Source organism: Zonotrichia leucophrys, chromosome 15 (genome assembly GCF_028769735.1).
Source record: "Zonotrichia leucophrys gambelii isolate GWCS_2022_RI chromosome 15, RI_Zleu_2.0, whole genome shotgun sequence".
Taxonomy (NCBI): domain Eukaryota; kingdom Metazoa; phylum Chordata; class Aves; order Passeriformes; family Passerellidae; genus Zonotrichia; species Zonotrichia leucophrys.
Window position 1 is genome coordinate 11,176,919 of NC_088185.1, and position 26,014 is coordinate 11,202,932.

At 44.9% G+C, this 26,014-nt stretch overlaps 1 protein-coding gene across 2 annotated transcripts in view; it reads left to right on the forward strand.

Annotated features, from left to right (window-relative positions):
* BCR (BCR activator of RhoGEF and GTPase) overlaps nt 1–25,582 on the forward strand; it is a 99,908-nt gene extending 74,326 nt beyond the window's left edge. For both annotated transcript variants that reach the window (XM_064727360.1, XM_064727361.1), the window contains 15 exons: nt 8–129; nt 1,338–1,506; nt 2,767–2,886; nt 3,469–3,544; nt 4,127–4,231; nt 4,808–4,882; nt 5,442–5,539; nt 6,214–6,345; nt 13,262–13,321; nt 13,451–13,560; nt 14,376–14,515; nt 15,928–16,062; nt 16,621–16,726; nt 17,531–17,693; nt 18,393–25,582. In XM_064727360.1, the coding sequence (XP_064583430.1) occupies nt 8–129; nt 1,338–1,506; nt 2,767–2,886; nt 3,469–3,544; nt 4,127–4,231; nt 4,808–4,882; nt 5,442–5,539; nt 6,214–6,345; nt 13,262–13,321; nt 13,451–13,560; nt 14,376–14,515; nt 15,928–16,062; nt 16,621–16,726; nt 17,531–17,693; nt 18,393–18,482 (1,701 nt within the window). In that variant the 3' untranslated portion in view covers nt 18,483–25,582. The remainder of the gene's footprint in view (nt 1–7; nt 130–1,337; nt 1,507–2,766; nt 2,887–3,468; nt 3,545–4,126; nt 4,232–4,807; nt 4,883–5,441; nt 5,540–6,213; nt 6,346–13,261; nt 13,322–13,450; nt 13,561–14,375; nt 14,516–15,927; nt 16,063–16,620; nt 16,727–17,530; nt 17,694–18,392) is intronic.
* The last annotated feature ends 432 nt before the right edge of the window (nt 25,583–26,014 follow it).

Sequence of the window (26,014 nt, forward strand, 5' to 3'; positions counted from 1 at the left end):
TCCCCAGCACCGGCAGCTGCTGAAGGACAGTTTCATGGTGGAGCTGGTGGAAGGGGCTCGCAAGCTACGTCATGTCTTTCTTTTCACTGACCTCTTCCTGTGTGCCAAGCTCAAGAAGCAGATTGGAGGGTGAGAGTTTCCTTTTGGACTTCATGCTTTGCACCTTGGCTGTGACAGAACCCTGGGCTTAGCCTGTAGTGTTAGTTGTGTATGGATACCCCACACCTGGGTAACCATCATGCACAAGAAGCAGGTAGATAAGAAATGATCAGCAAGATAGGAATGTTTACTGTATGAGATCCTGTCTAAGTCCTGACCCCTCAGGAAAGGTAATTCCTCCCAGCCCTGCCCTGAGCCTACCAAGGAGAGCAGGAGATGTTGTAGCTGCTGGTATTCTGGACAAATGTCAATCATTTTTCTACTTCCCCTTTCTTTTAATAGGTGACATTTTTCACTTTTTTTTATGACTAGGGTTGTTAATTTTGGTTTTGCAGCTACAGCCCGTTAACAGTTTTACAGAAAAATGGCAAAGGTGCAGTAAACAGACTATGTGCAAAGCCCAAAGTGCAGTTATTAAAGCAGTTTTGCTGACAATTTTCACATGTGAGTGAGGCAAATCATTACCAATGCACTTGCCTCAAACAGGGCTTCTTTTCATTTGGTAAATGCTCTTCTGGGAAGACATCTCTTATCTTCTTGCCCTCGTCAAGCAAAAATGTTATGCCTGCCCTTTTCAAAGGATGTGCTTGTGAGGAATGAACCTTCAAAAGAGTGGGACATTCCCAAGAGTAGATGTTCCTGACAGCACAGGTGAAGAGGGAATAAATGACATGAAACACTTAAGAAGTGCTGCTTATCCTGGTGAATCCCTGGAAAATTGCAGCTGTGAGCTGTAGTTTCTCTGCCCTGGTTGGGTTACACAGAGGTTTATATGCATTGGCTTATCTGCCCCAGCCTGGTCATGAGAGACTCAGGTTCAGATCCCAGAGGGCCACCAGGTCACAGGTGTGGCACAGCTTTAGAACTTTGCCACACCAGAGGCTTCAAAGAGAGAGCACACAGGACCAAAATTGTCTGCAGGAGATGGATGTGGTCCTTAGGATGAAAGAACTAGATAACAAAATGAGTTGACTTTTTATGTTCTGTAGCAGCTCCTGGCCCTGCTAGGCTGTCTTGCTGAAGAGCAGCCTGTTGCCAGACTTTTTCCATATGGGAATCACAGTAAAGTTGGGCCAGTATCTGCATCTTCTGCACTATAGCAGGGGAGAGCTTGTGGGAAGGGCTGGGTGTTGCCAAACACCAGTAGCAGTAAAAGGTTTGGACCTCCTGCCTTTCAGAAAAAGCCAACAATATGACTGCAAGTGGTACATCCCTCTCACTGACCTCAGTTTCCAAATGGTGGATGAGTCTGAGGCAGTGCCCAACATCCCACTGGTACCTGATGAGGAGCTGGATGCCATGAAGATCAAGATATCCCAGATCAAGAACGACATCCAGCGGGAAAAGGTAAAGGAGTTGAGCACTCCAGGGCAGTGCAGACACAGGTCTGTGCTCAGAGGAGGGGCTGGGGCAGCTCTCCCAGGGCTGCACAGGGTGGGGAGCCAGCCCTGTTCAGCAGGGGCCTTGCTCATCCCAGTGCACAGCCTGGGTGGTGCTGCCCTGTGAGGAGGCAGAGACAAAAAGACCCCGTGGTTGTACCCAGCAGCTCCTCTGTTCCTATGAGCATCCATGTGCAGGGCAGGGATCTTATGCTGCAGACATGAAAAGGACTGGGAGTGTTATTTGCCAGTTTCTGGCTGTTAAATTATGATCCTGCCAGTGCTTTTGGTCAGAAGCCATATACTCTTGAATTTTAGCAGGTTCAGTTATGCCTTTGAAGCTTTTTCCTACTTCACTGATGTCAAAGCAGCAGCAAATGCATAGAAAACAGCAATTATGCTGACAGTCAGACATGGACATGGTGTCTCTGGCCCAGGCTTCTCTTTGCTTGCAAGAAATATTTTCTGAGAGCTGTTAGATCCCAAACCTTCCTGGAGCCTAAAAGAGAACTAAGAGTTTGAACACTGTTGGTATATAGGGCAGGATATGAATAACATTGATCATGCTGTGGGAAGGTTATTCCCCACATTTCCAAAGAATATGCTTCTGCCTCACAGCCCTGGCTGGCTTTCAAAGAGGGCTTCCTGGAAAAAGTAAGGTATTAGGAAGAATTGTGGAAGTTGTTTACTCAAGCTGCAGGTGTCTAAGGTTCGTGCTTTGGTGCATCAGTGCTAAGCAACACACATGGCTGGGTTTGGTAATGGATTTTATCCAGGAAAAACCATATTTTTAGCAGACTTCTGATGAAAATGGATCAGTGGGTGGTGAGTGGGAGAGTTCTGGGCGGCTTCTACAGAAGTTCCTTAGAGTCTCCTTAGTTAAGGACACTTGGAGGACCTGGCAGTGCTATGGCTGCCCAGTGACATGATGCTACTGCAGCCTCTGGAACAGAAATACAGGGTACAGCTGAGACAGTGGCCATACACCTCTGCACTTCAGCTGGGACAGCTGGAATCAGGGAACAGTTCCCCATCCATGTGTAGAGATTGTGCAAATTACACCTTTCTGAGCAGCTGGGAGTCCTGTGGATCCTGTTGACAGCATTTCTTCTGCTCTGGGGCCATTTACCTACTCACAGGGTGGATTTCAAAATAGCAGTTTGTGTGAATGAGGGCAGATTTGAAGAATAACACATGTCCTGTGCTCCCTCTCTCCCACACCCTTCAGAGAGCCAATAAAGGCAGCAAGGTCATTGAGAGGTTGAAAAAGAAGCTGTCGGAGCAGGAATCCCTCCTGCTGCTGATGTCTCCCAACATGGCCTTCCGCGTGCACAATCGCAACGGCAAGGTGAGAGCAGCATCCCCCTCAGGGCCAGAGGTGCTGGGGGTTTGTGTCTGTGACTGCACCTGCTCCTGCACATGAGGGCTCTGTGGCCTCTGCTGTGTGTCCTCAAAGCAGCAGCCACCTCACCCTTGCTGTGCCAAAGGGTACGATGGCATCCTATAAGGCTGTGATTAATTTGCATTCAAGACTGGCATTTAAGAAATAACCATAGTAATGAATCCCCTGGTGCAGCATTTCACTGCTTCATCAGTGTCCAGGCCTGTGCTGGAGGCTTTTGGCATTCCTGGTGCAGCTGAATTCCTGTTGTGAGGAATAGCACAAGCTGCCATGGGAGCTGCTGCAGGGCCACAGCTGCCCTTGGCAGGGTGGGGCTCTGTGAGCCCTGACTGTCCATGTTGGTACCATGGGCACGGTGCCAGAGCCCAGCCTGTCCTGACAGAGATGTGGTGCAGGGTAAGTGGCAGCAGTGCCAGCAGAACAGTCTGTCCAGCAGTGTGCACTGGGGGAGGGGGGAGCAGGCAGGCCCTGCCCTCAGTGGTGCATCACACTAATGCATGCCCTGTTTCCTTCTGTGCTCCTGGGCAGAGTTACACATTCCTCATTTCATCGGACTATGAAAGGGCAGAGTGGAGGGAGAATATCCGGGAACAGCAAAAGAAATGTGAGTATCCCTCAGCTGTCATTGGTACAAATGCTGTGATCTTAAGAGAGCAGGGCTCCAGAGGATGATGTGTGGGACATGCTTCCCTGCCAAAACAGAGATCTACATTGAAATCCACAGCATAATATGGACGTCTCCTGTCTGAGGCTGTTTGGGGAATTTCTGCTGCAGCAACATGTGAGGAATGTGTAGAGACAGCAGTTAGTAAGAAAATGTGTGTAGAGATTCTCCCATTTACCCTAGAGATCAGAGCTCAATGCAATTCCAGGTAGGGGGAAGAGCTGAACCCTATCCCCTGGCTCCATTCAAAAGAAACTCAGTTACTTTTATGGCATGGTGTTTTTAACTTTGCAAGGAACTAAGAACCTCTCTATTTCCTGTGAACCATCCTGATGCTTGGAAGAGTAACTGAATATGCCCCAGCAGAGCTGCCTGCAGCAGCAGCAGTGCTGCCCTGAGCACCTTGGTGCTGCTGCTGAGCAGTGCCCAGGGAGCTCTGTCCCTGTGTGCCCGGGATGAGGGCTCATGCATCCTGCCTTTCTCTGGAATTTTTACTCCTCCCTCTTGCAATCTCCTTGGCAGGCTTTAAAAGCTTCTCACTCACATCAGTGGAGCTCCAAATGCTGACAAACTCCTGTGTGAAGCTTCAGACAGTGCACAACATTCCCCTCACTATCAATAAGGAAGGTAAGACCTTTGGGTTTGCTTTCACATGGTGCAGCTGCAGTGGAACTCTCTCTCTGCCTGCTTTTCCCTAGAGCTGCTCTTACTGTTCCTTTTTGCTACACTTTGCAGGCATCCTCCAGTGTACATTAATAACTATTAAATGGTCCTTGCATGCAGCTGTTGTGCAAGGTATTGGAGTGCCTGGTGGAGTCCTACCCTGGGACAGCTTTGAGCTGTGTCTGAGAATCCTTTGGATTAACACCAGTTGGCCAAAATTGTGTCAGGGGCCATCCTAAATTACTGCTTAATTTGCTAATATAGACTTAGCCACTATAATTTACTTTTTCTCCTTTGAATTTCTTCCATACTGTCTTGCTGATCCTAGAACTGCCACTGTAAAAGCCCCCCAGTGGCAGAAGGAATCACAGGTGCCAGCTGTGGAACAGTCTCCTGTCTTGCTGAAGTGGTTGTTACTTGCTCCTGCCACCCTTGGGGACAGTTCACCTTCTGCTCATTAACCTGTGTAATATCAGTCTCATCACTCTCACTCTTGGCTCTGTTTTGAATGTAACAAAATCCCTTGGGTGTTTTGTACAGATGATGAATCCCCAGGTCTCTATGGATTCCTGAACGTCATTGTCCACTCTGCCACGGGGTTCAAGCAAAGCTCAAGTGAGTTGCAGTTCTGGGGCACACAGGAGGTACTGACAGGGGGTAGATAAGCCGTGTGCTGGGACAGCTGGGCATGGATTCTGTGGTGGTGGTGAGGAGGAGAGGTGTTTTGGGGAACTGGAAGTTCTACTCTTAACTCCCAAAAAGATCAGCATCAAGGATCGAGCACACAGCATTTATTGTTAGGCTGAGTCTAAGCAGTGTTTGCTGATTACCCAGCTGTTCTAGAAACAAGTCAGCCCTTATTCTCAATTCTTTCAGCTGTATTTTGTTTTACAAGGAAAGAATGAAAGGTGTTCTCTGGCATCCAGAATTTTTTGTTGGGAAGAAAGTGGTGTTGAAATTCAGGGGAATGACTTGACAGAAGGATCAAAAAAGGTGACAGAACTTCCTAAGGACAGCTGGGCTGAGCAAGGTGATGAGATTTGTATGGGATGGTGTTACTGGTACTAATACAGAGATGATGGAAATGAAGGCACTTTGTGCAGCTGATGATTGCAAGTTAGGAGATTCTAGATATGTTTTTAAAGTTTTTGTCTCCCCTGTCTCCCCTCCTCAGATTTGTACTGCACCTTAGAGGTGGATTCTTTTGGGTATTTTGTGAACAAGGCCAAAACCAGAGTTTACAGAGACACCACAGAGCCCAACTGGAACGAGGTGGGTTTGATTTTTCTTGATGTGACTCATTCCATGTGCCAAACATCAACACATGATGGGTAGCAGACCTGCCAGTGAAGGAGGTGCTGCATGCTCAGCACTTGTGCTGCACATGCTGCTTCTCACAAAACACTTTTCTGCCAGGTTCATTTGGCTGTCAGAGCTTGCAGAAGATTTTCTCTTGGATTAGTGGTAGTGAAACAATTTGATATAAATGAGTCTTGTCCAGTATTTCATCTTTTAAACAGATTAAAGCTTGACAATTTTTTTAAAGACATAAGTAAAAATATGTTGAAGGAGATGGTTTTGTTTATTTGTTGAGAGGGGGAAGAATCAACTATAGACATTTTGCCTGTTTACAGCCATCTCAGACCTGCTGAGATGAAATGAGCAAAATTTCTTACATAGAAGAGCAAATTTGTGTCTTTGAATAATGCTTTGCTGAGATCTGTGAAACCTGACTAAGGAGTGAACCATCTTAGTCTCCAATTTGACCATCTTATAGATACAAAATACAAATTCTGCTTATTTCTAGACCAGTTTCAGTAGGGAGGAGGTTTTGGCCAGCCTTAAGTGTTCTTCTGATGAGTATTAAAGAGTCTGTATTGATTATTCTGAGACTGGTGTCCTGTTGTGATGCAGCCATTGCTCTTTCCTTTCCTGGTGCCCTGCAGGAGTTTGAGATTGAGCTGGAGGGCTCCCAGACACTGCGGATTCTGTGCTATGAAAAGTGCTACAACAAAACCAAGCTCACCAAAGAGGATGGGGAGAGCACAGATCGCATCATGGGCAAAGGACAGATCCAGGTAAGGCTGTGCTCAGCTCATTCCTGATACCCTTACTGCAAACCATCACAGCACTTTGAATCCTGCTGTTCACCACAGAGGTTTTTTCTGCCTTCTGGTTGTCTCAGCATTGAAGATTTTTCCCTCAGATAGTGAGGGACACAGTGTGATTCACAGGCAGGAAATCAGCAGCTTTGTCCCTCTTGCTTTGTGCCCTGTGCCTGCTCCATGGAATAGCTGCTTGTTTTGATCTCTCCTTTGCCCATTAACTTCAAAACTTCCACACCACTGTATAGGAAGTGCCCCTGGGCACTGGTGAGGATGCTTCATTTGTGACAGGAGGATGCAAGAATATTCTCTCTACTCTGGAAATCCTGTGCACAAAGGCTGCCAGCTGTGTGTGCTGGAAGTTGATGGATGTGTTGGCCAGGCCCTGGGACAGCCTGCCTGTCCTAGTGAGTGCCATGCCAGAGTGTGGTGGCCATGACAGCATCTGAGGAACATTTCCACTGCTGGGAACTGGCCTGGGACACTTTGTGTGGCAGATGTGTAATACAGTGGGGGAGGTGATGATTGCAAAGGGCTGCTGCTCTTGGGGAGCTGCTGTGTGACACAGCACTAAAGCTGGATGTAGGAGAAACCAGGCCTTGTGTGGAGGAAAACATGGGGAACACATGTCCCCTATCCTGTTCCAGTTTGTTGCACTGTCTGTCCACATCTTTAGGAGGTGTTTAAATGCCTGCTCTGAGGACACATTCTTTGTGTTGGAGTGGCTGTTGAACAGAACAGGGACCCTGTCCAGATGCCTTTTCCTTTCTGGCATGTTTAAAGATCTCACCAGCTCCCCTCCATTTGGGTCTGGCTGTTCCTCTCCTGTGGATGACACTTTCCCTTTCCCACTGCAGTGAGGGCCATGCAGGCCAGGGCCATTTGTGGGACTGCAGAAGCAGCTCAGGGTGAGGGTGGCCTGTGGGATCACATCCCCCCTTTGCTCTGGCAGGGTTCATTGCCTAAATGACTGATCAGCCTCTTCCTCCCCTCTCTCCTGGTTTCAGAGAGAGCTTTTGTCTCAGATGCATGGTGGGATGTGAAGGGAGCTGGTGTGAGATCAATAAATGCCAGCACAGGCTGCTGTGTGAGAGTCTCAGCTGACCAGAAATCCCTGTGTCCCTGCAGCTAACAAAGGCTGTTTTCCACAGAGCTGAGCAACTACAAAAGAGCAACTCTTCAGCCCTGAAATGCCCTGGAGATTTGTGTGCTCATAACAGAACCCTGAAATCACTGACCTGATAAATTCTACAAATATGTTACATAGAAATATTATAGAAAAACAAAATCTTTCAAAATTTGACATTTTTTTCCTTCTCACAGCTGTGGGCATTTTTATGCACAGCAATTTTATATTCTGTAAATATATTTTATACTTTAGTAAATAAAAATACTTTTTGATGGCAATTAAATATTAATTGCATCCTGATTCTTTTAGAGAAACCTAGACAGTGGGAAGGTTGAAAAATCAATTAAAATGTTTTTAATCAATATACAAATGTTGCATTCTGTTGTATCATAAAAGGCACATGCAAAAGCTCTCTTGGTTTCTGTAAATCTCCTTTGCACTTTATAAAGAAACTTGATGAATTGCCAGAATAATCCCTTAATTTTCAGCGATTTCTGTCCCATCATGGATTTCAAACACTATTGAATCAAATAGAAGTCATATGACAGTCTGGTAAGATTTTGGATTGATAAAAATTATTAAAGGCTTTGATTTTGGTTTAGTTCCATTTTTGAAGTAAACACCATTTCTCTATTAAGAAACCATAATAATACAACAACAAAATCTGATTACAGCCTGAAGGTTGGCTGTTCTCCCAGGTGCTTTTATATCAAATTTTGTTTGCCATAGAGTTTGTAGTTTATCCTGGGTTTCTGATTTGTTGTTGCACTGTCATTATTCAGCCCAAGTCTGTCTGTCTAAAGGCAAGGTCTGTGAGGTTGGGTGAGGATTTTTGTTTCATAAATTCCTTTTAGGTAAAAACTCTGGGAACGTGAAGAGTCGTGTCTGCATCCTCCTTTGATAAAAGCAGAGAAGTTTCTCTGTTGGCCAAATTGCAGTGTATTGTTAAGCCATGAATTATTGTAAATATGCAACTTCCCACTACTGGGAATTGTGACTCACCAAATACTGAGCCTTAGTGATGAAGACAATCAAGGAGACTGGGACGGTTTTGGCTGTAAAAATGTTTATTAAATCTCTCCGTTACATAATGGTAGTGAAGGAAGGAAGGCTGGAAATTGGTCCATGTCACAAGTTTCCAGGAATGGGCAGCAATTTTAATAGCTCCCATTGCTCATACTTTCTTTTCCTATGGAATATTTTGTTTGTCTGTCTGTACAGCCAGATGCAAGAGCTGCTTCTTTCCTGCCAGTCTGCAGGGTTATCTCTGAAGCATAAACCCATGAGGTTTCAGTGTACAGAACCTCCTGTAAATGTAGGAGTGAAGTCCTCAGCAGAGCTGGGCACAGCAGTGCTGAACTGACTGGCACACGTGGCTGGGGGCTCCTGTGCACCTCAGGCATGAGAATTACTATTCCTGAGTTCACTGTGAAACTGGAATTACTGGGGAGCTGGAGGAGGACAGAATGGACAGCACATGATGGGAGGAAATGTGAGGCTTAGCTCAACTGTGGGCATAAGCCCCTCTCATTGTGAGCACCCTGGCTTTTCTCTTTGTTGTTACCTTGCAGTCCATCTCTGGCACTTGGCTGGCCCCTTGAATTGTGCACTTCCTGTGGCAGACACGTCCCCACGTTTGGAGTGCAGCAGCCTTTGTTTGGTGTTGAGACTGCACCACTGGGCACATTTGTCAGCAGGACCAGCCTGGCTGTGGGAGCTGTGAGTGAGGTGATTCCTCACCCTGTGATCCAGCTCCTCCCACTGGTGCCTCCCAGAAATGCCATTTCCTTGGCTGTTTTCTTTTTCTGCATGATCAGCTCAAGCTAAATATTTCCTTCTCCCTCACAGCAGTGCTGGAAAATCAGGATGTGACCTTAGATCACTCATTCTGTGGAGCAGCACCATTCCCTGCTGCCTTGCAGAACAATCACTCTTATCTTAATTATCTGGGATGTCTCATAGCAGTGCCCATGGCTATTTCAGGCATTAAGTTGTTTTCCATGTAAACCAGATTGTCCCATGTTGTACCTCCCCAGTGTTAACTTGGAAACCTTTTACTCACTCAGGCTTGTTTAAACAGTTTGCTGAAGCAGAACATTGTCCCAGCACTGAAAACAGGGGGGAAATGAAGAAGGCAATGGGTCATGCCTAAAGGGTGATGGTGGGAAAGATTAAGCTGTCAGTGGGGAGCTGTGAGAAGAATGGGGTTATGGCAGGACTGGGAGTTCCCAGCAGCAGTGAGGCTCTGACAACATGTATGTCACATTAGTTACAGTTCAAAATTGATGGGGTGTAAAGTTGCCTGGGAAGTTTAATAAAGGGAACAAGTAGTGTGAATGTACTGTATATATAAAACACACTAACCTTAATGTTCCACAGTCCATGCTCTTTCATTTCCACTGAGGCTGCTTTGTTTTTCCCTCCTTCTGCATGTTTTCTTTTCTCTCTGGGGAAAAAGAAATCATGATCAAACTCTCTGTGGTGGTTTCCTAGGGCAGAGCACAGACACCCTTCCTTAGTGCCTGGCTTGCATTTGCCAGAGCAGCATTCCCAGTTTGCCTTTTCCAGTTCTCAGCACTCTGCTGTGCACTCTCAGCCTTTCCTGACTGCTGTGCCCTGTCTGCATTCAGTGCTGAGCTGCTACAAGGGCCAGAGCCCTGCACTCAGAAACCCCTGTGGTGCTGAGCTGCTTTGTTCTCTTGTGTTTTGGGCAGGATACAGAGAGGTATTGGCTTGATTCATTAGTGACTTTGGGGCTGTAGCTTGCCACTGCAAATACCAAAGGCCACAAGGGGACTGGAAGGAGCAGCAAACAGACAGAGTGGCTGGTTTGTATTTTCCTGTCTGGCATGAGCTTTTGGTGGGGGCTGTGCAAAGAAGCCCCTGCAATGGAGTCTGTGAGGGTTTGAGCAGGTCTGTCCTGTCTGCACAGAGCATGGAAACAACCCAGTGGCTCTGCTTCAATGGGGATGGAGCAGGTCACTCAAACCAAGCAACTGGAGGAACAGTGGAGAGGAGCAGTAAATTCCACTGTCAGTGCAGAGGCAGCAGCTGCACAGTGCCTCCCCTGCCTGAGCTTGCTCAGAGCTGCCTCCCTTTGCCACGCTGGCCGTGGATTGCATTCTTCTACTCAGTGTTCCTTCTTTCAGGTCACTGATCTCCAAATCAGGCCAGAAGACAGCATGGCCCCATTTGTCCTCTGTGCTGGAGCATCACTCTTGCTAGCTCATGTCCTCACTGTGCTCTCTCCCTGCCTGCTCCAGCTGCCCTTTCCCTCTGTGTCTCTTGCTGGCCTCAGAAGGTCAGTCATCACTTGGGACCACGGCTGAAGCTTGATTGAAGTCCCAGTGACAGCTCTTGGTTTCCTGTTGACTCTGTTATGTCCTGCTGTGACTTATCAGACTGTTAGACCTGATCTTCCTGTCTCACTCAGTGTTGCTGAGAGTTTATTCAAGCTTTGCTCTTTTAATAGCTTCCATCATTTTGCTTTGTTATTTAAAAAGCACCTTGGAGGAGTTTGGGTTTTCCCCCCCTTAATTACTGTTGTTTTTGCCAGTGATTTATGCAGGGTTGGCTGGGTCAGCCAGCCCTGGTGCCTGCTGGCCCTGGCTGTCCCCATTCTGTACAAGGCATTTTCCAGCAGGAGTCAAACAGCAGGAGGGAGTGCAGGGGTCCTGCCAGCTCTGCAGGAGAGTTCAGAAACAAGGGAGCAAGAGGCAGCAGCAGGTACATGGAGCTTTACTTGTGGCCCTGGCTCAGCCCCAGCAGTTATCCAGCGAGGAAAAGTCTCTGTGAGCCCTCAGCTCCAGCATGGAAAAGTCTTTGTGAGTTCTCAGCTCCAGTACTCTTGTTCTTTGTAGCAGTGTCAAAGTTACTCTTGAGAGAGAGCAGGATGGTTTTATTTTTTAACAGCTATTTATTTGATTTTGTTTTGTGCTGTGACAGGAATTCCCTGGTCATTACTGAGACCATTCCCAGTAATACCTGTTAGCTTAAATAAACCATAACTGGATTCTGCTGGACTCTTCCTTTGAAGTTTTTGGCAAATATTCAAACCCTCTTTCCCCTTTAGTCTTAAACTATAAATAATATAACTCCCTGCTATAAATAATACACTCAGTGACTCCATTCTAAAAGCATATGGAAAACTGGTTCCCAGCAAGAGGATTGGCTGTGACTGTGTCCATCAGCAGGGCCATTTTGGCAGCTTAACAAGATGACTCCTCAGAGCTGGAGATCAAGCTTTCAGGAATAGTTAGCATGGTTGCTCCTCATAGGAAACCAGACACTTCAGAAATGGTTTCCTCTTGATTCTGGGAAAGAATTCGGTTGTTGAAAGAAATCAAGCTTCCAGCACGGAAGTTGAGGGTAGAACAGCCCAGAAGCTGGCCAGCCCGTAGGGCCCTTGGCCAGCCCCACAGGCGGGGCGGATCTGCTGCGCCGGAGTTAAAAGCAAACCCCCTTGGCCAGCAGTGCTGTGTGTGGGGTCACTGAGGCACTGAAGCCAAGCACTGCTGCCCATCCTCTGCACAGTCCCAAAATGTGGGAGCTGCTGGTTGCTGACAATTCCTTACAAGGGCTCTTCAGGAATTTCTGCCAGCGTTGCACCTACAGGAGCCGGTCCAGTTGGCCATGGAAGCACGTGTGTGCTGGCAGCATCCCGCTGTGGGCTCACGGCCGTAGCAGAGCGCGCAGGGAAAAGGTTGGCCTTGCTGCTTCTGTGCTGCTGGGGGTCCCTGCAGAGGGAGGAACTTTGCTCTCTGCTGCTTGCCTTTCTATGGGGAGTGGGGAAGGTTTGGGTGGGGGCTTGTGTCTGTAGCTGTCAGCAGCACTGGGCTGCTCTGTTGATGATCCGGGTGTGACCATGACCGTGTCTAAGCTCTCCCAGAATTTCCTGCAGCTGCCATTGTTCCCTGCCAGAGCTCTCTGGCTTTGCACGGGGCTCTGTGAGAGGGGGGAGCTGTGCTGCAAAGCAGCTCTGGTTATGACTGCCTGTTTGCTGACAGCAGTAAACTCAAAACAGTTTGCTGCAGTTGCCTCCTCCTGCTCTTACTGTGCCTCTGTGTTCAAGAGCCAAGCATTAGAAAGCTGTCTCAGGAGGCACTGAATTCTTGCTTTGGCTGGTTCCAATGCCTGATCAAGCCCCCAAGAAGACAGCTCCTCCTCTCTCTTGCCAGTCTCCCTGGAGCTGAGTGCCACTGCTCAGGCCTTCAGATGTGTTGGGGCTCTCCCAAGGCAGTAGTGGGATTGCTGGGTGACATTCTGGCACTTGAGTCAGCTGCTCCCAAGCCTCACAACTGTCCACTCAAGAGATCAAGCAAAGCTGAAAATGAGAGATTGGAACTTGTTTCTGTTTAATGAGTGCTTGCAACAGCAGGGTCTGGTGTTCTTCCTGCCTCTATGCTCAAATAGAAATGAAAAGGAATAGGCTGTTGGAAGGACAGCTTTCCATGATTTCTCAGCAGATTCAAATATTGGTTGTGCTCCCTGAGGTTGCCTTTATTGTTGAGCAGACACTGCTCTCGTGTTGCTGGGTTTTCCATGCGTATGAACCCTCATCAGCCCTGTTTAGAGAACTGCACAATATCCAATACCTGGTTTCCCTGAAACCAGGGAAACTTGGAGTGTTCCATAGGTTTTCCTATGGAAAAGAAATAAGAAGGTAAAAGTGATTGTGCTCTGCTCACTTGCAGAAGCCTCCCAGGCTAGCTGGTTTCTCTGAAATCCGTTCCTAGCTCATGGGTAACTTCTGTTTTCCAGCTGGACCCACAGGCACTGCAGGACAAAGATTGGCAGCGCACAGTCATCTCAATGAATGGGGTAAGTGTGCAAACAGAAATTAGCTCTGCTTCTGTACCTCCTGTGGGCTTTATTTCTCTGCTCCTCACTGCAACATGAAGAAAATAAAAGAAAATGTTTAAAAAGTGACAGCTGTTCTGTTTGGTTCAGGTGGAAGTGAAGCTGTCAGTGAAGTTCACCAGCAGGGAGTTCAGCCTGAAGAGGATGCCGTCCCGCAAGCAGACGGGAGTGTTTGGGGTCAAGATTGCCATTGTCACCAAGTGAGCTGATGGGTCACGTTTCTCCCTGTTGTGTTTCAGGAAGACAACTGGCCAGTGGGGTGCACCTGCCTGTGTCCCCTTGAGGGGTTTGGCAGTCCAGCCTGCTCCACTAGTGTAGGAGGGTAGATGTGGCTGCAGACTGGAGGTGCTTTAGCATCTCTGAGCTTCATTTTTTGCAGAGATAAAAACCAGTGTGCACACAGGCTGTTTACTGACAGCCTATCACTCCTCTGAATTCCGGAAATCCCCCTTGCACTTGCCTTCTCTGTAGTTAGCTGACATGTCACAAATTTCCAGAGCCACTGAACAGTGATGTTTCCTTTCCATAATCAAAAATGTTCAAGGTCTTTGGATCCCATTGTATTATTTTAACCCCTGATCTTTTGTCATGAATCATTTGCCAGCAGAAACCTGTTTGTTCTGTTGTATGGTTTGGGAAGTGTGGTATTTCCTCCCCATGGAATTGCATCAGTTTGAAATCAACAGAGTTGCTATGGATCCAAGGGCTGCTTGGGAATCCTCTCATTACCTGGGCAGGCTCTGGGGGCACTGGGACTTGGCCAAGAGCTCAAGTGCTCGAAGCTGCAGAACAGCCAGAGCAGGGCTGACACAGTCAGAGTTTTAAAAGGAGTTTTTCAGCTCGGTCCTGACTGCCTGCTCAGACTTCCTACCTCCCCGTTTGCCCATAGAAGTGTTGGGGTGCTTGGAGCCATCCTGGCTGCCTGGGGAACGGGCACAGAGGGCCTGGGCTGAACTGAGCCCTTCTGTCTGGAGAACTGAACAGTGAACTGAGCCCCTGTGTGTGTCTCCCTCAGGAGAGAGAGGTCCAAGGTGCCGTACATCGTGCGGCAGTGCGTGGAGGAGATCGAGCGGCGCGGGATGGAGGAGGTGGGGATCTACCGCGTCTCCGGAGTCGCAACCGACATCCAGGCTCTGAAAGCTGCCTTTGATGTCAGTAAGTATTTGGGTCTGATTTTTCCCTTTGCTCTCTCAGAACCTGCCTCAGCTCCCTGTCAGGTGGCTGTGCTATTTTTAATCTTATGTTGCCCAAGAAGCGTTAAGAAATAGAGCTTCTCACTCAAGGAAAATAATTTTAACCCTGGCTGCATATTTTATTTACTGATATAACCCAGGACATAAAACAGGATGATCCTTGTACCAAACCATGGTTTTTTATTCTTCCCAGCAGAGATGAAATGATGGCTTTACCTGCCTTGCCAAATCTTTGTAAATGGCAGACACCTCTCTGGGGGAAAACATCAGCAATCAGCAGTCATAATTTCTTCACTGTTGTGAGGTGTCTAAATTAATAGAAGTCCTTAAAATAAAGAATGTTTTGTGAAAGCCAGTGTTCCTTAGAATTAGGAGGGGTATTTATGTAACTGGGGTTGGGTGGTCAGGACTTCTCTCCCTAACTCCATCTGGACTGATGTGCACAGGCTTAGAAAATTAGATCACTCTGAGCAGCCTTTGCAAAGCTCACTTTGATCTTGAGTAGAAAAAGGCTCCTTACTGGTACCACATTTAAAAGAGTGTCCTGTATGTCCCAAAAGGCACCTGAGATCGGGCAGGTGAAATGCTTCCAAATTGCTGAGGTACAAAAAGTGAAATTTTTCCCTACTCCCAGCTTCTATGTGATGGTCCAAGAACTGTTCAAGCCACACTCCAACAGTCACAAGATTTGTGCCAGACACCCAAATTCACCCTGCCTGCACTTTTCCTTCAGTTTCTAGTGGAATTTCCTTCATGTTTTCTTTTCAATCACCCTAAGATATCAAAAACCAGATGAAGCACTGCTAGTGCAAGTAAGGGTCTTTCACAGTTTGAAAAACAACTTTTTTCATTTCTGTGAAATGCTGGCTTACACTGCTTTATGAAAGCAATGATGATTGGTGTTTAGTTCAGGGAGAGGGGCTGGTTTTGTTGTTCTTAATAGTAACAAAATGGAAATGTAAGCCCTGAATTGCCTTAGCTACACTCAATAGGGAGTTAGAGAATCTCAGAATCTCTTAGTCTAAGCTGTTAGAGGCAGGGAATTGGAATAACAACTGCTGTCAGTAATAAAAGTTGAAACGCATATAAATACAGTCAAGTAGGGCTTGTTCAGATCAGGCCAGGTTTGCTGGCACAGCACAGCTAGCCCTGGGAGGGTGAGGTTCCCTGGCTTGCTGTAAAGCAATGAAGTGCTTGCAATCATTTTTACAGTGCTTCTCAGCTGGAAGGTTGCTCATTTAATCTGGAGAAATGTAAACAGGAAAGCTCCCAGCTATTTGGGCAGAGAGGAAAGATAAACAGACCCAAGGCGAGGAAGAGGAGGAATGCAAGGCCAGCAGTCCCTTCACCCTTGCTGTGCTGTCCCTGTTTCAGATAACAAGGATGTGTCGGTGATGATGAGCGAGATGGACGTGAACGCCATCGCGGGCACCCTCAAGCTGTACTTCCGGGAGCTGCCGGAGCCCCTGTTCACAGACGAGCTGTACCCCAACTTTGCCGAGGGCATCGGTAGGTGCAGCACGAGGGGCAATGGAGGCTCTTCCATGGGAGGCTGCTCTTAAAGCATCATAAAACCTGGATTTAGAGTGTTGGGCAAAAGCTGGAACAGGCTGTGAGGGCAGTGGGATGGAGCTCACAGTGACATTGCCTTCCCAGTGGTGCAGTATGGGTGCCTGCCATGCTGTGCTGCGAGGCCCAGGTGTCTGAGTGCCAGCCTGCCTGCTGGGGCCCTGCACACCCACTGCCCAGGCAGCCTCCAGGGAACCCCCTTTGCAGGGGAGGGGGATATGCACCTCATCTTATCTTGATGCAAAGAAAAGCATCAATGATTGAAAGCCTCGAAGCACTTGAACTGCTTTGAAAAAGAGAGAAAAGGATTCTTAATGCATTTGTGAAATAAAGGAACGAGATGTTGTGGGGTATTGATGTGCAACTCTGACCTTCCGGCCCATGATGATGTGGTCACAATCCTTTTGGGACCATCCATATTGGCTGTTCTGGGACTTGGCTCAGTCAGTCAGACTTGCACTCGCTGCCTGTGGTGATGTCTTGTTCTCTGTCTTGCAGCACTTTCAGATCCTGTTGCAAAGGAGAGCTGTATGTTGAATCTGTTGCTATCACTTCCAGAACCCAACCTTGTGACATTCCTTTTCCTTCTGGACCATTTAAAAAGGTAATATGTGGTTCCTTCAGAAATGCATTTAATGTGTAAAGCATCAGCTATTTTGAAATGTGGAACCTTTTCTTTAAATACCTGCTGAATCACAGAAATGAGGAAGTATTTGCTGATCTGCTGGGATTGTTCATCAGATAACTATTGTCTCATACTCCCTTAGTGAGGTAGTAAATCCTGCATTCCATTTCCACTCATACTGAAAAAGGATTAGGACTGGAGGAAAGGAGTAACAAAAGAGTCAGGGCTTATCTATTGCATATGCAAATTTCTGCTGCAATGTCACTGAGACTGCACCTGCATCTGGATACACACACCAGGAAAGGTTTTTGTACAAACCATGAAGATTTACCTATATTTAAGGTCTAGGGAACCTTGTCTCAGAAAGTGTCTAAAATCCAATACAATCTGTTTTTTAAATTCCAGCACTTTGCCTAACTGCAGTTGTCAGTTCCTTTTGTAGTCAAGTCTTTCTGATTTTGTATATGTCTTTGTAATATGGTTGTACCTGTGAAAAAGTATTGTCATGCATTTGGCATTATTTTAATAAGCTGGCTTAATGCTTGCCCAATGTGTTGATTTGCATAAGTATGTTGTACATATCAGAGACTGTCCCTGAAGACATGAAAGATCATCTTGTGATTAAGAGTCTGGATTAAAATCCAGGAAATCTGGGCTTTAGTGGTGTTTCTGCTGCAGACTTTTCTGCCCTTGGGCAAATTTTTTAAATTTTGTGCCTTGGTTTCTCATTTAGAAACTCAGATATTTATGAAGGTCTGCCTTGTGCATTGTTCCTTCTCCCAGGGTTGCTGAGAGGGAAAGCGTCAACAAGATGTCCCTGCATAATCTTGCCACTGTCTTTGGACCAACACTGCTCAGACCTTCAGAGAAGGACAGCAAAATCCCTGCTAACCCCACCCAGCCCATCACCATGACTGACAGCTGGTCACTAGAAGTCATGTCCCAGGTAAAATCCTGAATGTGCCATTCCCTCGTGTGAAGACATTTCCTGGGAAAGCACAGACCTGTGGCAGGCCTGGCTCAGTGACCCCACTGGGTTTTCATGGTCATTTTTTGGGTAAACATAAAACAACTTTTGCCCTCACACAGACATTTTAGCTTGTCTGTAGAACAGTGTTCCTTCAGGCAGGTCAATTTGCATCTGTACAAATATGGTTTTTCCTGAAGGAATGTCTGTGTGTGTGCATCCTGTGTGTGCTCCTGCATGGGAAGAGTTTCTGGGGAGCTGTGTCCCAGCACCATGCTGCTGGCCTGGGATAAAAGAATTGGCAGTGTTTCCACAATGCTCCTCAGCACTTAAACACAACAAAATTCTTTGGCCACTGCTGCCTTTGAAGGCAGAGGATTGGAGCACAGAGCCTGTGTCACTGAGTCACACTGGTTTGTATTTCTCTGTTGAGTAATGGCAAATTCTAGATTGAATTTTTTTCAGTGCTGGAACCTCCAGCACAATTTTTCCACCTGGAATCTAAAAAAGTGTCTCTGAAGCACGTCAAGTTCTACTTTTTCTGCTGCTGTTATACAGCATATTAAATACACAGCTGCTAGATGTCCCAGAGAGAGCTGTGTCACTTGCTCTCACATAGCCAGGATGAGAGTGAATTTTTACAGGGCTTTAGTATAACCTTGTCATTTCTCTTTCCAGGTTCAAGTTCTTCTGTACTTCCTGCAGCTAGAGACTATCCCTACCCCAGACAGCAAGAGGCAAAGCATTCTCTTTTCTACAGAGGTGTAGGTGCCGGCGGTACCAACAGGACACAAACTGCTTTTGGCAAACTCTGTCACCCTGGGAAAAAGATGACTGGTGTTTCCTCAGCCTGTTCCTGGGCTGGGGAATCCTGGCCCTCAGTGCTTCTGCAGTTTGGTACCCAGAGACAAGCTGGAGAGAATGGAGAAAAACCTCCTTGTGCTGGTAGAACCAGAAGTGAGCGGAGATGGAGCTGTGCGGGATCTCCACTAGAAGGAGCAATAGACACTTGGACAAATGCACCACACAATGTGGTGGTTATTCTTGTTAGGAATGTGACAGAAGGTATTCCTCATTTTGTGGATTTAATTTATCATAAAGAAACTTCAAGATTTCTACTGGACCACTTGATAGGACACCCCTTTTTGGGAGAGGGGACGTTAAAGGATATATCACAACTGTGTCTTTAATAACTGCTGTTTTTCAAGTACTGTTTGAGGCCACAAAAATAGCATTGCTTTGCAAGAGGAAGGAGAAGAGAAGGGTCTGGGATCTAAAATTCTCTCCACAGAAATTCAAGTCTTGATTTGAATATGGTTCTAAAGAAATCAAAGAGTGTAATGTACAGCTAGAACTGTTGGCTGGTTGGGGGCTGGGTTTTTTATTTTGTTTGTATGATTTTTTGGCTCACCCAGCCCTTCCCATAGAAATGTTTGTACACCCCAGGGAAGGAGATGCCCTGCTCTTGCCTATGTTGCACTTCTGATGGATTTTGTTGGGTTGAGACAGACTCAACAAAATAAAATAAATAAATACAGTAAATGAAAGGCAGGGAGAATAACAGTCAGTGATTCTGTTGTTCATTTGCTTATAAAAGCAGGGGCACTGTTATCCAGGAAGGATTGCTAAATTCCTTAGACCCCACCAAACTTAATGAAAATTAATTGGGAAGACTTAATACCCAACACTCCAAAGAAAACACATTATCTCTGCAAAAGTAATTGAAGAATTTGTGGATTAAAAAAAAATCAATAGCTCTCAGTTTGGCTGGCTGCTTACTCCAGACATTTATCAGAACTTTTTTTTTTGATACTTGAATTTTTGGAGGCTTTGTACATTGTTTCTACAAGAGTCTTTTTCTGATAGATACAAACACTCTGAAAAAATGCCAGAATGTACTTTATGGACAATCTAGCAAGTAGCATGCATTGTGAATTCTCCAGAAATTCCAACTCTGTTTTAATTAAGAGCAGTGGAGAAATTTCTGTGGAACTCCCATCTAGCAGTACAAAAGATCTGGCCAAACACCAAGTTTTTATTTCCCTCCCTAAATCAGTTGAAGCTCCAGGGGTGGAAAAGGCAGCAGGATTTGTGCAGGGAATTGAAAGTGCAGGATTGAATAGCTGGTGTCCAGAGGCAGCACTCTGGCTCTGAAGCAGTTGTGCCAAACATCCTGGGGTGGGAGCAATGCCATTGTCCTAAACTATCCCTGCCCCCACTACTCCTACCCAGCTATGCAGCATCCATGTAGTGGCATCTGCCCATCATCATCCTGGCTGGAAGTACAGCTGGAACACAAGGGAAGGGATTGGCACAACAAGGGGAGGGAGGGACAGATGTTGAAAGATTGGTAGGGTCAGGTTGTCAACATCATTTGCAGGGAAAAATGACACAGAAAGCAACTCCTCCTGTGCTGAATTGCACATTTTCTGATGGGTGATCTGCAAACTCTCAATTAAAAAAAAAAATAGCAAAGGAGTGTTTCAAGCAAATAGAAAAAAAAATTAAAGGGAAATGATTTTGTAGTCACTGTAATTCTGACTGCTGCAGAATATTAGAAATTATTGTACTGTGAAGTTGCGAAATCAGAAAGGAACAAATATAAATTTCAATTTTGTGAGTATATCAATATTTTGCATGCTTTGTAAGGATTCTTATAGGAATTTAATATTGCTTAGTATCCCTCCCTCCTTAGGTCTGGGAGCAAACCTCTTTGTAATGTAATGTACAACTAGAAATTCCTTCTCTCTTGTATGTATTTCCACAACATTCCAACTTCTGAACCCGCAAAAAAAAAAAAAACTGTCTGTAGTAGGAAGTGCTTTTTGGGGGAGGGAGGGAATGAAGGCAAGGAAACTTGAAGGCTTAAGATTTCGATTTTTTAAATTTTTATATTCATTTTTTGCCTGTTTGAAGGTAAAAATTGGTCACAATCCTGCAAAACCATTGACTTGAGCCATGTTGTGCAGAGCAGTAAAGCATTCTCTGTGTGTGTTTCTGTGTATTTGTTCTCCCTTTTCCCCAGCAGCCCCACAGCAATCCTTGCACTCCTGCCTGGGGGAAGGACCTGAGGCAGGAGCACTGCTGGTGGCTTCCTGGCAAAGGGAGAAAAGCCAAGCTACACCTGCTGCTGGGTGCAAGCCTTTTCCTTTGGTGTTTGCAATCCGTGGCTGCTCCTTGCAGTGTTGAAACTGGAAAGTAATACCATAATGACTGTGCCAATTTACTTTTGCCCAACGTTTTAATTTTTTATTTATATAGGAAGTTAATTTTAATATTAGATTACTGATCTATAGTATGTAACCATGAGAAAATTGCTTTTGCTTTGGTTACTGTGACAGGTTGTTGCTGTCAGTCTCTCATTACAATGCTCAGTTCTAATGTAATGTTATCTAACATGCAGGCATGTGGATCAGGGAAAAAAGTTAATTTAACTTAACCCATTAATTATTTCTGTTAAGTATGAATATGTTTTCCCCAAAGCTGGTAATTTTGGGCTGGAAAAGATAGTGGATCATATTGCTGATGATGAAATAATGGACTGATTTGAAATATGAGAATTTATTTCTTGAATTTCCTTTAATTTTGCAATTCATTTTTTTTCCAATAGTCTTATGTTTTCAGAAATTAAGTATTTCCAAAAGGCTTTTATGTTTCTTTCCCAGGGATGTTGGTTGGGTTTTTTTGTTTGTTTGGAGGGGTTTTTTTGTGTTTTGGCTTTTTTTTTTTTTTAATAAGCCTTATCATACTTAAACAAAAAGGGAAATGCAAAACTTGGCTTCAGAAAAGGCCTTCTGATTTCTCCTCTTATACATTCCCTTGTGAGTTGTGTCAGAAAATTGAATTCTTTAATTTTCTGTGTTAAAAGGTACAATATAAACAACACAAGAACAAGAAGTTACCCTTTATGTGTGCACTGGGAGATTTTGCTCCTTCAGTTTCTAATGCATTGGAGAGAATTTTTTACAAATGTCACTTTCAGGAACAGGAATCTGAAATGTTTAACTTTTCAGCTAAGGAAATTCAGGTGATTATGATAGTCTGTGTCTCTCCAGTTTAAGGAGGGGAATAAGCATCAGTTTCTTGGCATTTAGAAATTACCTTCAAATTTCTTGTGGGTTTTTTTAACACTGAATAGGTTTTTAAGTAAAATTTTACAAAGTTAAGTCAATGAAGGGAAAAGTTTTCAAAGATGGACAAGAAATAACAGTTACTAGCTCAGAGTCAGCTTTGTGTTTGTGTATGCTTTGTACGGGAGGGAAGTGTCAAAAACCAAATTGAAATACATCCATTCAAATGCTGCTGGTGTTCTTTATTCTTGCACATTTTTAACGAGTTGAGGTAGTAGCTGAGCTATTTCAGGCTGTATTTTAATGCTGCTATTTTTCAGTGTATAGCTAAGGGCAGGATGCAGCAGTGGGGTGCCCGTCCTTGCCAGTGCCCGCTGCCCACCCCGGCTCTGGCACCACGCGGCCCTCGTGGTGTGGCCATGAGCTGGTGCAACCACAGCTGGTGGATATTTATGGCAGGTGCAGGATTTTTACAGTTTATTAGTTTTACCTGTTGAAAACTGTTTTATGGTTGTTCCTGTTAGTTTTCTATGAGTTTATTTAAAGAAATGGACTGTTCCTTAAGGAAGACCTGGATCTCCAGATTAGTTTGTCACCTGTGTAACACTGGAAGGCATCACAATGTGTCAATTTACCTTAATGTGCCATTCTTTCAAGTGTGTATCAAATGTAAACTGACCAATGTGGTTTTGGAAATGTTTAAAGTCTGATGGCAAAACCCCAACCTTGTCTGATTCCTCGCTAGGTAATCCTTTTGTTTCAGTGCTGGTCACCTACTGGGATAATTTTACCAGATGTGGCATTCTTCTTATGGAAGTTTTAGTATAAAATGGGAAATGTTTTAAGAAAAAAACTTCCCCTTTCTCTTTTTACTTAAATTCAAGATGACAGGGATTTGTAATAACAGGAAACCAATACATTTGTGCAGGGACTTGGGGGGGATTTGCTTCTGTTCCTTGAAGAAGAAAAATCTGAAAAGGCAATTCCCAGATACAATCAAATTCTCATAGGATATATAAAGTCACTTGTTTATGCTCTCTTAAATTTCTGCTCCAGGGATGTTTTTCTTTGTAGACTTTGCTAACACTGTCCTACTGCTATTAGTGAAAAATAAACATGGTACCATTCCCTTCCTTTAGCACAGGGCCTGTACAAACTGAGATACTGCAGCCTTGGACTGGTATTAGCAATGCTCCATTCTGAACTAGGATGAAATAAATGTTCATGTGTGTTCTGTGAACTTTCTAATTGAATGGAATTAAATCCATGGATTGCCCTTAAAATCAACAGAAGCTATAAAGGAAGCACTTATAGTTAATAGACTGTTCCTTAACAGTCATTGGGGAATGAAACCATCACAAATGGAAAAGGGAAGCAAAATCAGGAATTGCTCAAGGTCACGTTGCTTGGGACTAGAATGAGGCTCTCATTTTGAGTTCCAGAAGGTGGCTCATGCCCTAGATCACTGAGCAAAGGCTCTCCTGCCAGGAAATGAACATGAACATGGGAATGGCAGGAATTTAGCTAGAGCAGCCTCACAGTTCTGATGTGTTGTAACCCCTCTTTCTTGCTAGTGAGCATTCACAGTTCAGTGCTAAGAAAGCAAAGCTTATCACTTGCTCTCTACATTTCTCCCTGAGGCAGCAGCTATAGCACCTGTTTGTTAAAGTAGGTGAAACCACCACAAGGAAGAAAAAAGCTCCTAAACTCCTAGAACCACAAAGTTGGATTATTGCTTAAGGTAGAAGTCTGGTTTTGGGCTGCAAGGATCAAATGCCACAACAGCTGTAATGACAGAAGGGTTGGGGCAGTAGGACCAAAGCAAACCTGAGTTTGTGTTGCCTTGAGTCTCCCTTCCCTGACCATATCATTAGATTTATGCCTCTCTGGTCAAGCAAATTCATAAATCCTCTTGTCCAGAATTAGAAAATGACTAAATTACCTAGTTTGCCTCCACTGTTAATTCTCTTGTGCTACCATCTTACAGTGACATTGCTGGAGACCACTGCAGAACGTGCAGCAGTTTTTACATCATTTATTTCCTGCTGCCTTGTTTTACCTCACAGTAAGACAGACCTTTCCTTTCCCAACAGAACCACTTCACATCTTTCTGCTCTGTAGAAATACCACACTGAGAGGTTCAGTTTGTAGCAGAGCCCTGGAGATAATTAAAATACTTCCAGTCTTCTTGTGCAGAGGGGACCAGGTAGTGCTAAATTCTGGGCTCACACAGGGCTGTGTTGTGAGCTAAGTAAAATTCTGTCATTTACAGCTGTTTGAGCATATTGGGAATTAACAGAATTACAGAGTGCCCAAACCTAGCAGAAGTGTTCACTCTACTGCTTTGTCTTAATCACAGTCATGTTCAAATCCTCTTGTCAGAAATGGTTCACCAGAAGAGAGAAAGTTTTATTTTGTGCTAGAGCTCTTGCTTGTGTAACTGCTGTGGTTTTTCCCCTGTGGTAGGATGTTCTGAGGAGACATTCTACAGATGAGCTGTTTCTCTAATCTGCAGGATGATTTATACCACACAGCATTTTATATCCCTGTGGATGTACAAAAGGGCAGGCTTGTGTACAAAACAGCTTCCTGCCTGCAAGGAGGCTCCAGCAGCTTCCTGGAGTGACCCCAGGCAGGGTCACAGCAGCTCCAGCCCGGCAGGGAGCAGGGCCTGGCTGCTGCTGGGTGCTCCCATCTCCCCTGGGCCAGTTTGACCAGGCTCAGGAGGCAGCTGTGAGTTCCTTCTCACTGCACCCAAGTGATCGGCTGCTGATCTAGAGCAGCTCAAAATTCTTCTATTTTAGTCCCATTTTGGGAGAAACAGGGGCAATGCTAGTTTGGGATTATACAAACAGCTGAAAATCAATTTATATCTAAAACCTATCTCATATCTAGTAGATGGTAATGTAAAAGCTGCTATAGCAAAAGGTCATTTCTCCACAAGAGCCTCTTCTACTCCCTGCCTTCTTCAGTGCTTCTTCCAGCCTAAAAGAAGTCTTGTCTTGGGTTTCACAGTCACATCCAAAACTTGCAGAACCCTGGATAAAACTTAGCTATGCAGGGACCAATGTTTCAGGAGTACTAAGAGTGATTGCCAAGGTAGCAAAAAGAGGGTAAGGAATTGTTGTGTTGGGATAATGAAAAGCATCACAATGAAATGGTGAGTTTAAAATGATCTCACAGCAGGACACTGAAATGTTGTCCTTTCTGTGTCTGTCCAGCAAAAAAACCAAAACAAAACAACTCAACCTTCTCTTGCCTATGTAAGTTGTGTAGTTTGTTATCTCTAGTATTATAAGTGTTTATAATCCATGAAGAATTCCAAGGAAAGGAGTTAAGACTATTTATTTAAATATAAATACAATTAAATTATATAATTAGTCCTAAATTATCAGATGTAGAAGACAAACAACTTGTTATTGTTTGGATAATTTTGGGTTTCATCAGAGCTAATACTGTTGGCATTATTTTAAACACTACCGTGTTAGGGAGTCAGTTTTTGACATTTGATCCTGCTGTTGGTAGTGCTTCAGTATCTCATAGTGCTCAGTTTTGGGGAAAGAAAACCTAATCCTAATAGTTTAATATGGAAAGGTGTTGAAACCATACTGCTAAACATCTCTCAGTTCAGGCCCAAAGAGAAGGGGAAAGGGAAAAATTGTCATTTTGGATTTTTTTTTTCTTTCTGAGAAATGTGGTATGAAAAAGGGATCCAAGAACTGTATTTGGGGGAAAAACGTCTTAAGGCATTTGTAGCCTTTCTTTGTACACAATGTTAAATAAAATCTCCTGTATCTATGTTGTCAGGTTCTTTTGGTCTTATTTAGATAAAAGTGGGTCTATATTACACTGAATGTGTGAATTGCATTCAGCTGAGTTCGCTGGGGGCATGGAATTTAACACTGCTGTTTCAAAATAAAAGCTGTATCACCTAAAATGTAGAGGTCAGTACAGAGAACTAAACTGGAACAACTTGAATGTGTGGAAATAGTTTACCTATTTTAATGGAAGGTAGAGAAATAGCTGAGCAACCCAGTCCCTGTTCAGATCTGTATGAATCCTTTTGTAGGAGTTCTGCTTCAAAACCCAGCCTGTCTCAGACTTTGTCAACTTCCCCCTTGTGTGCAGAGCACTTGAACTGTAGTCAGTGTTTACTGAGAAATCAGCTCTGGCCTCCAGTTCTTCAAACACTGCATGAAATTAGTGGGATTTTGTAGGAATCAGTGTGGA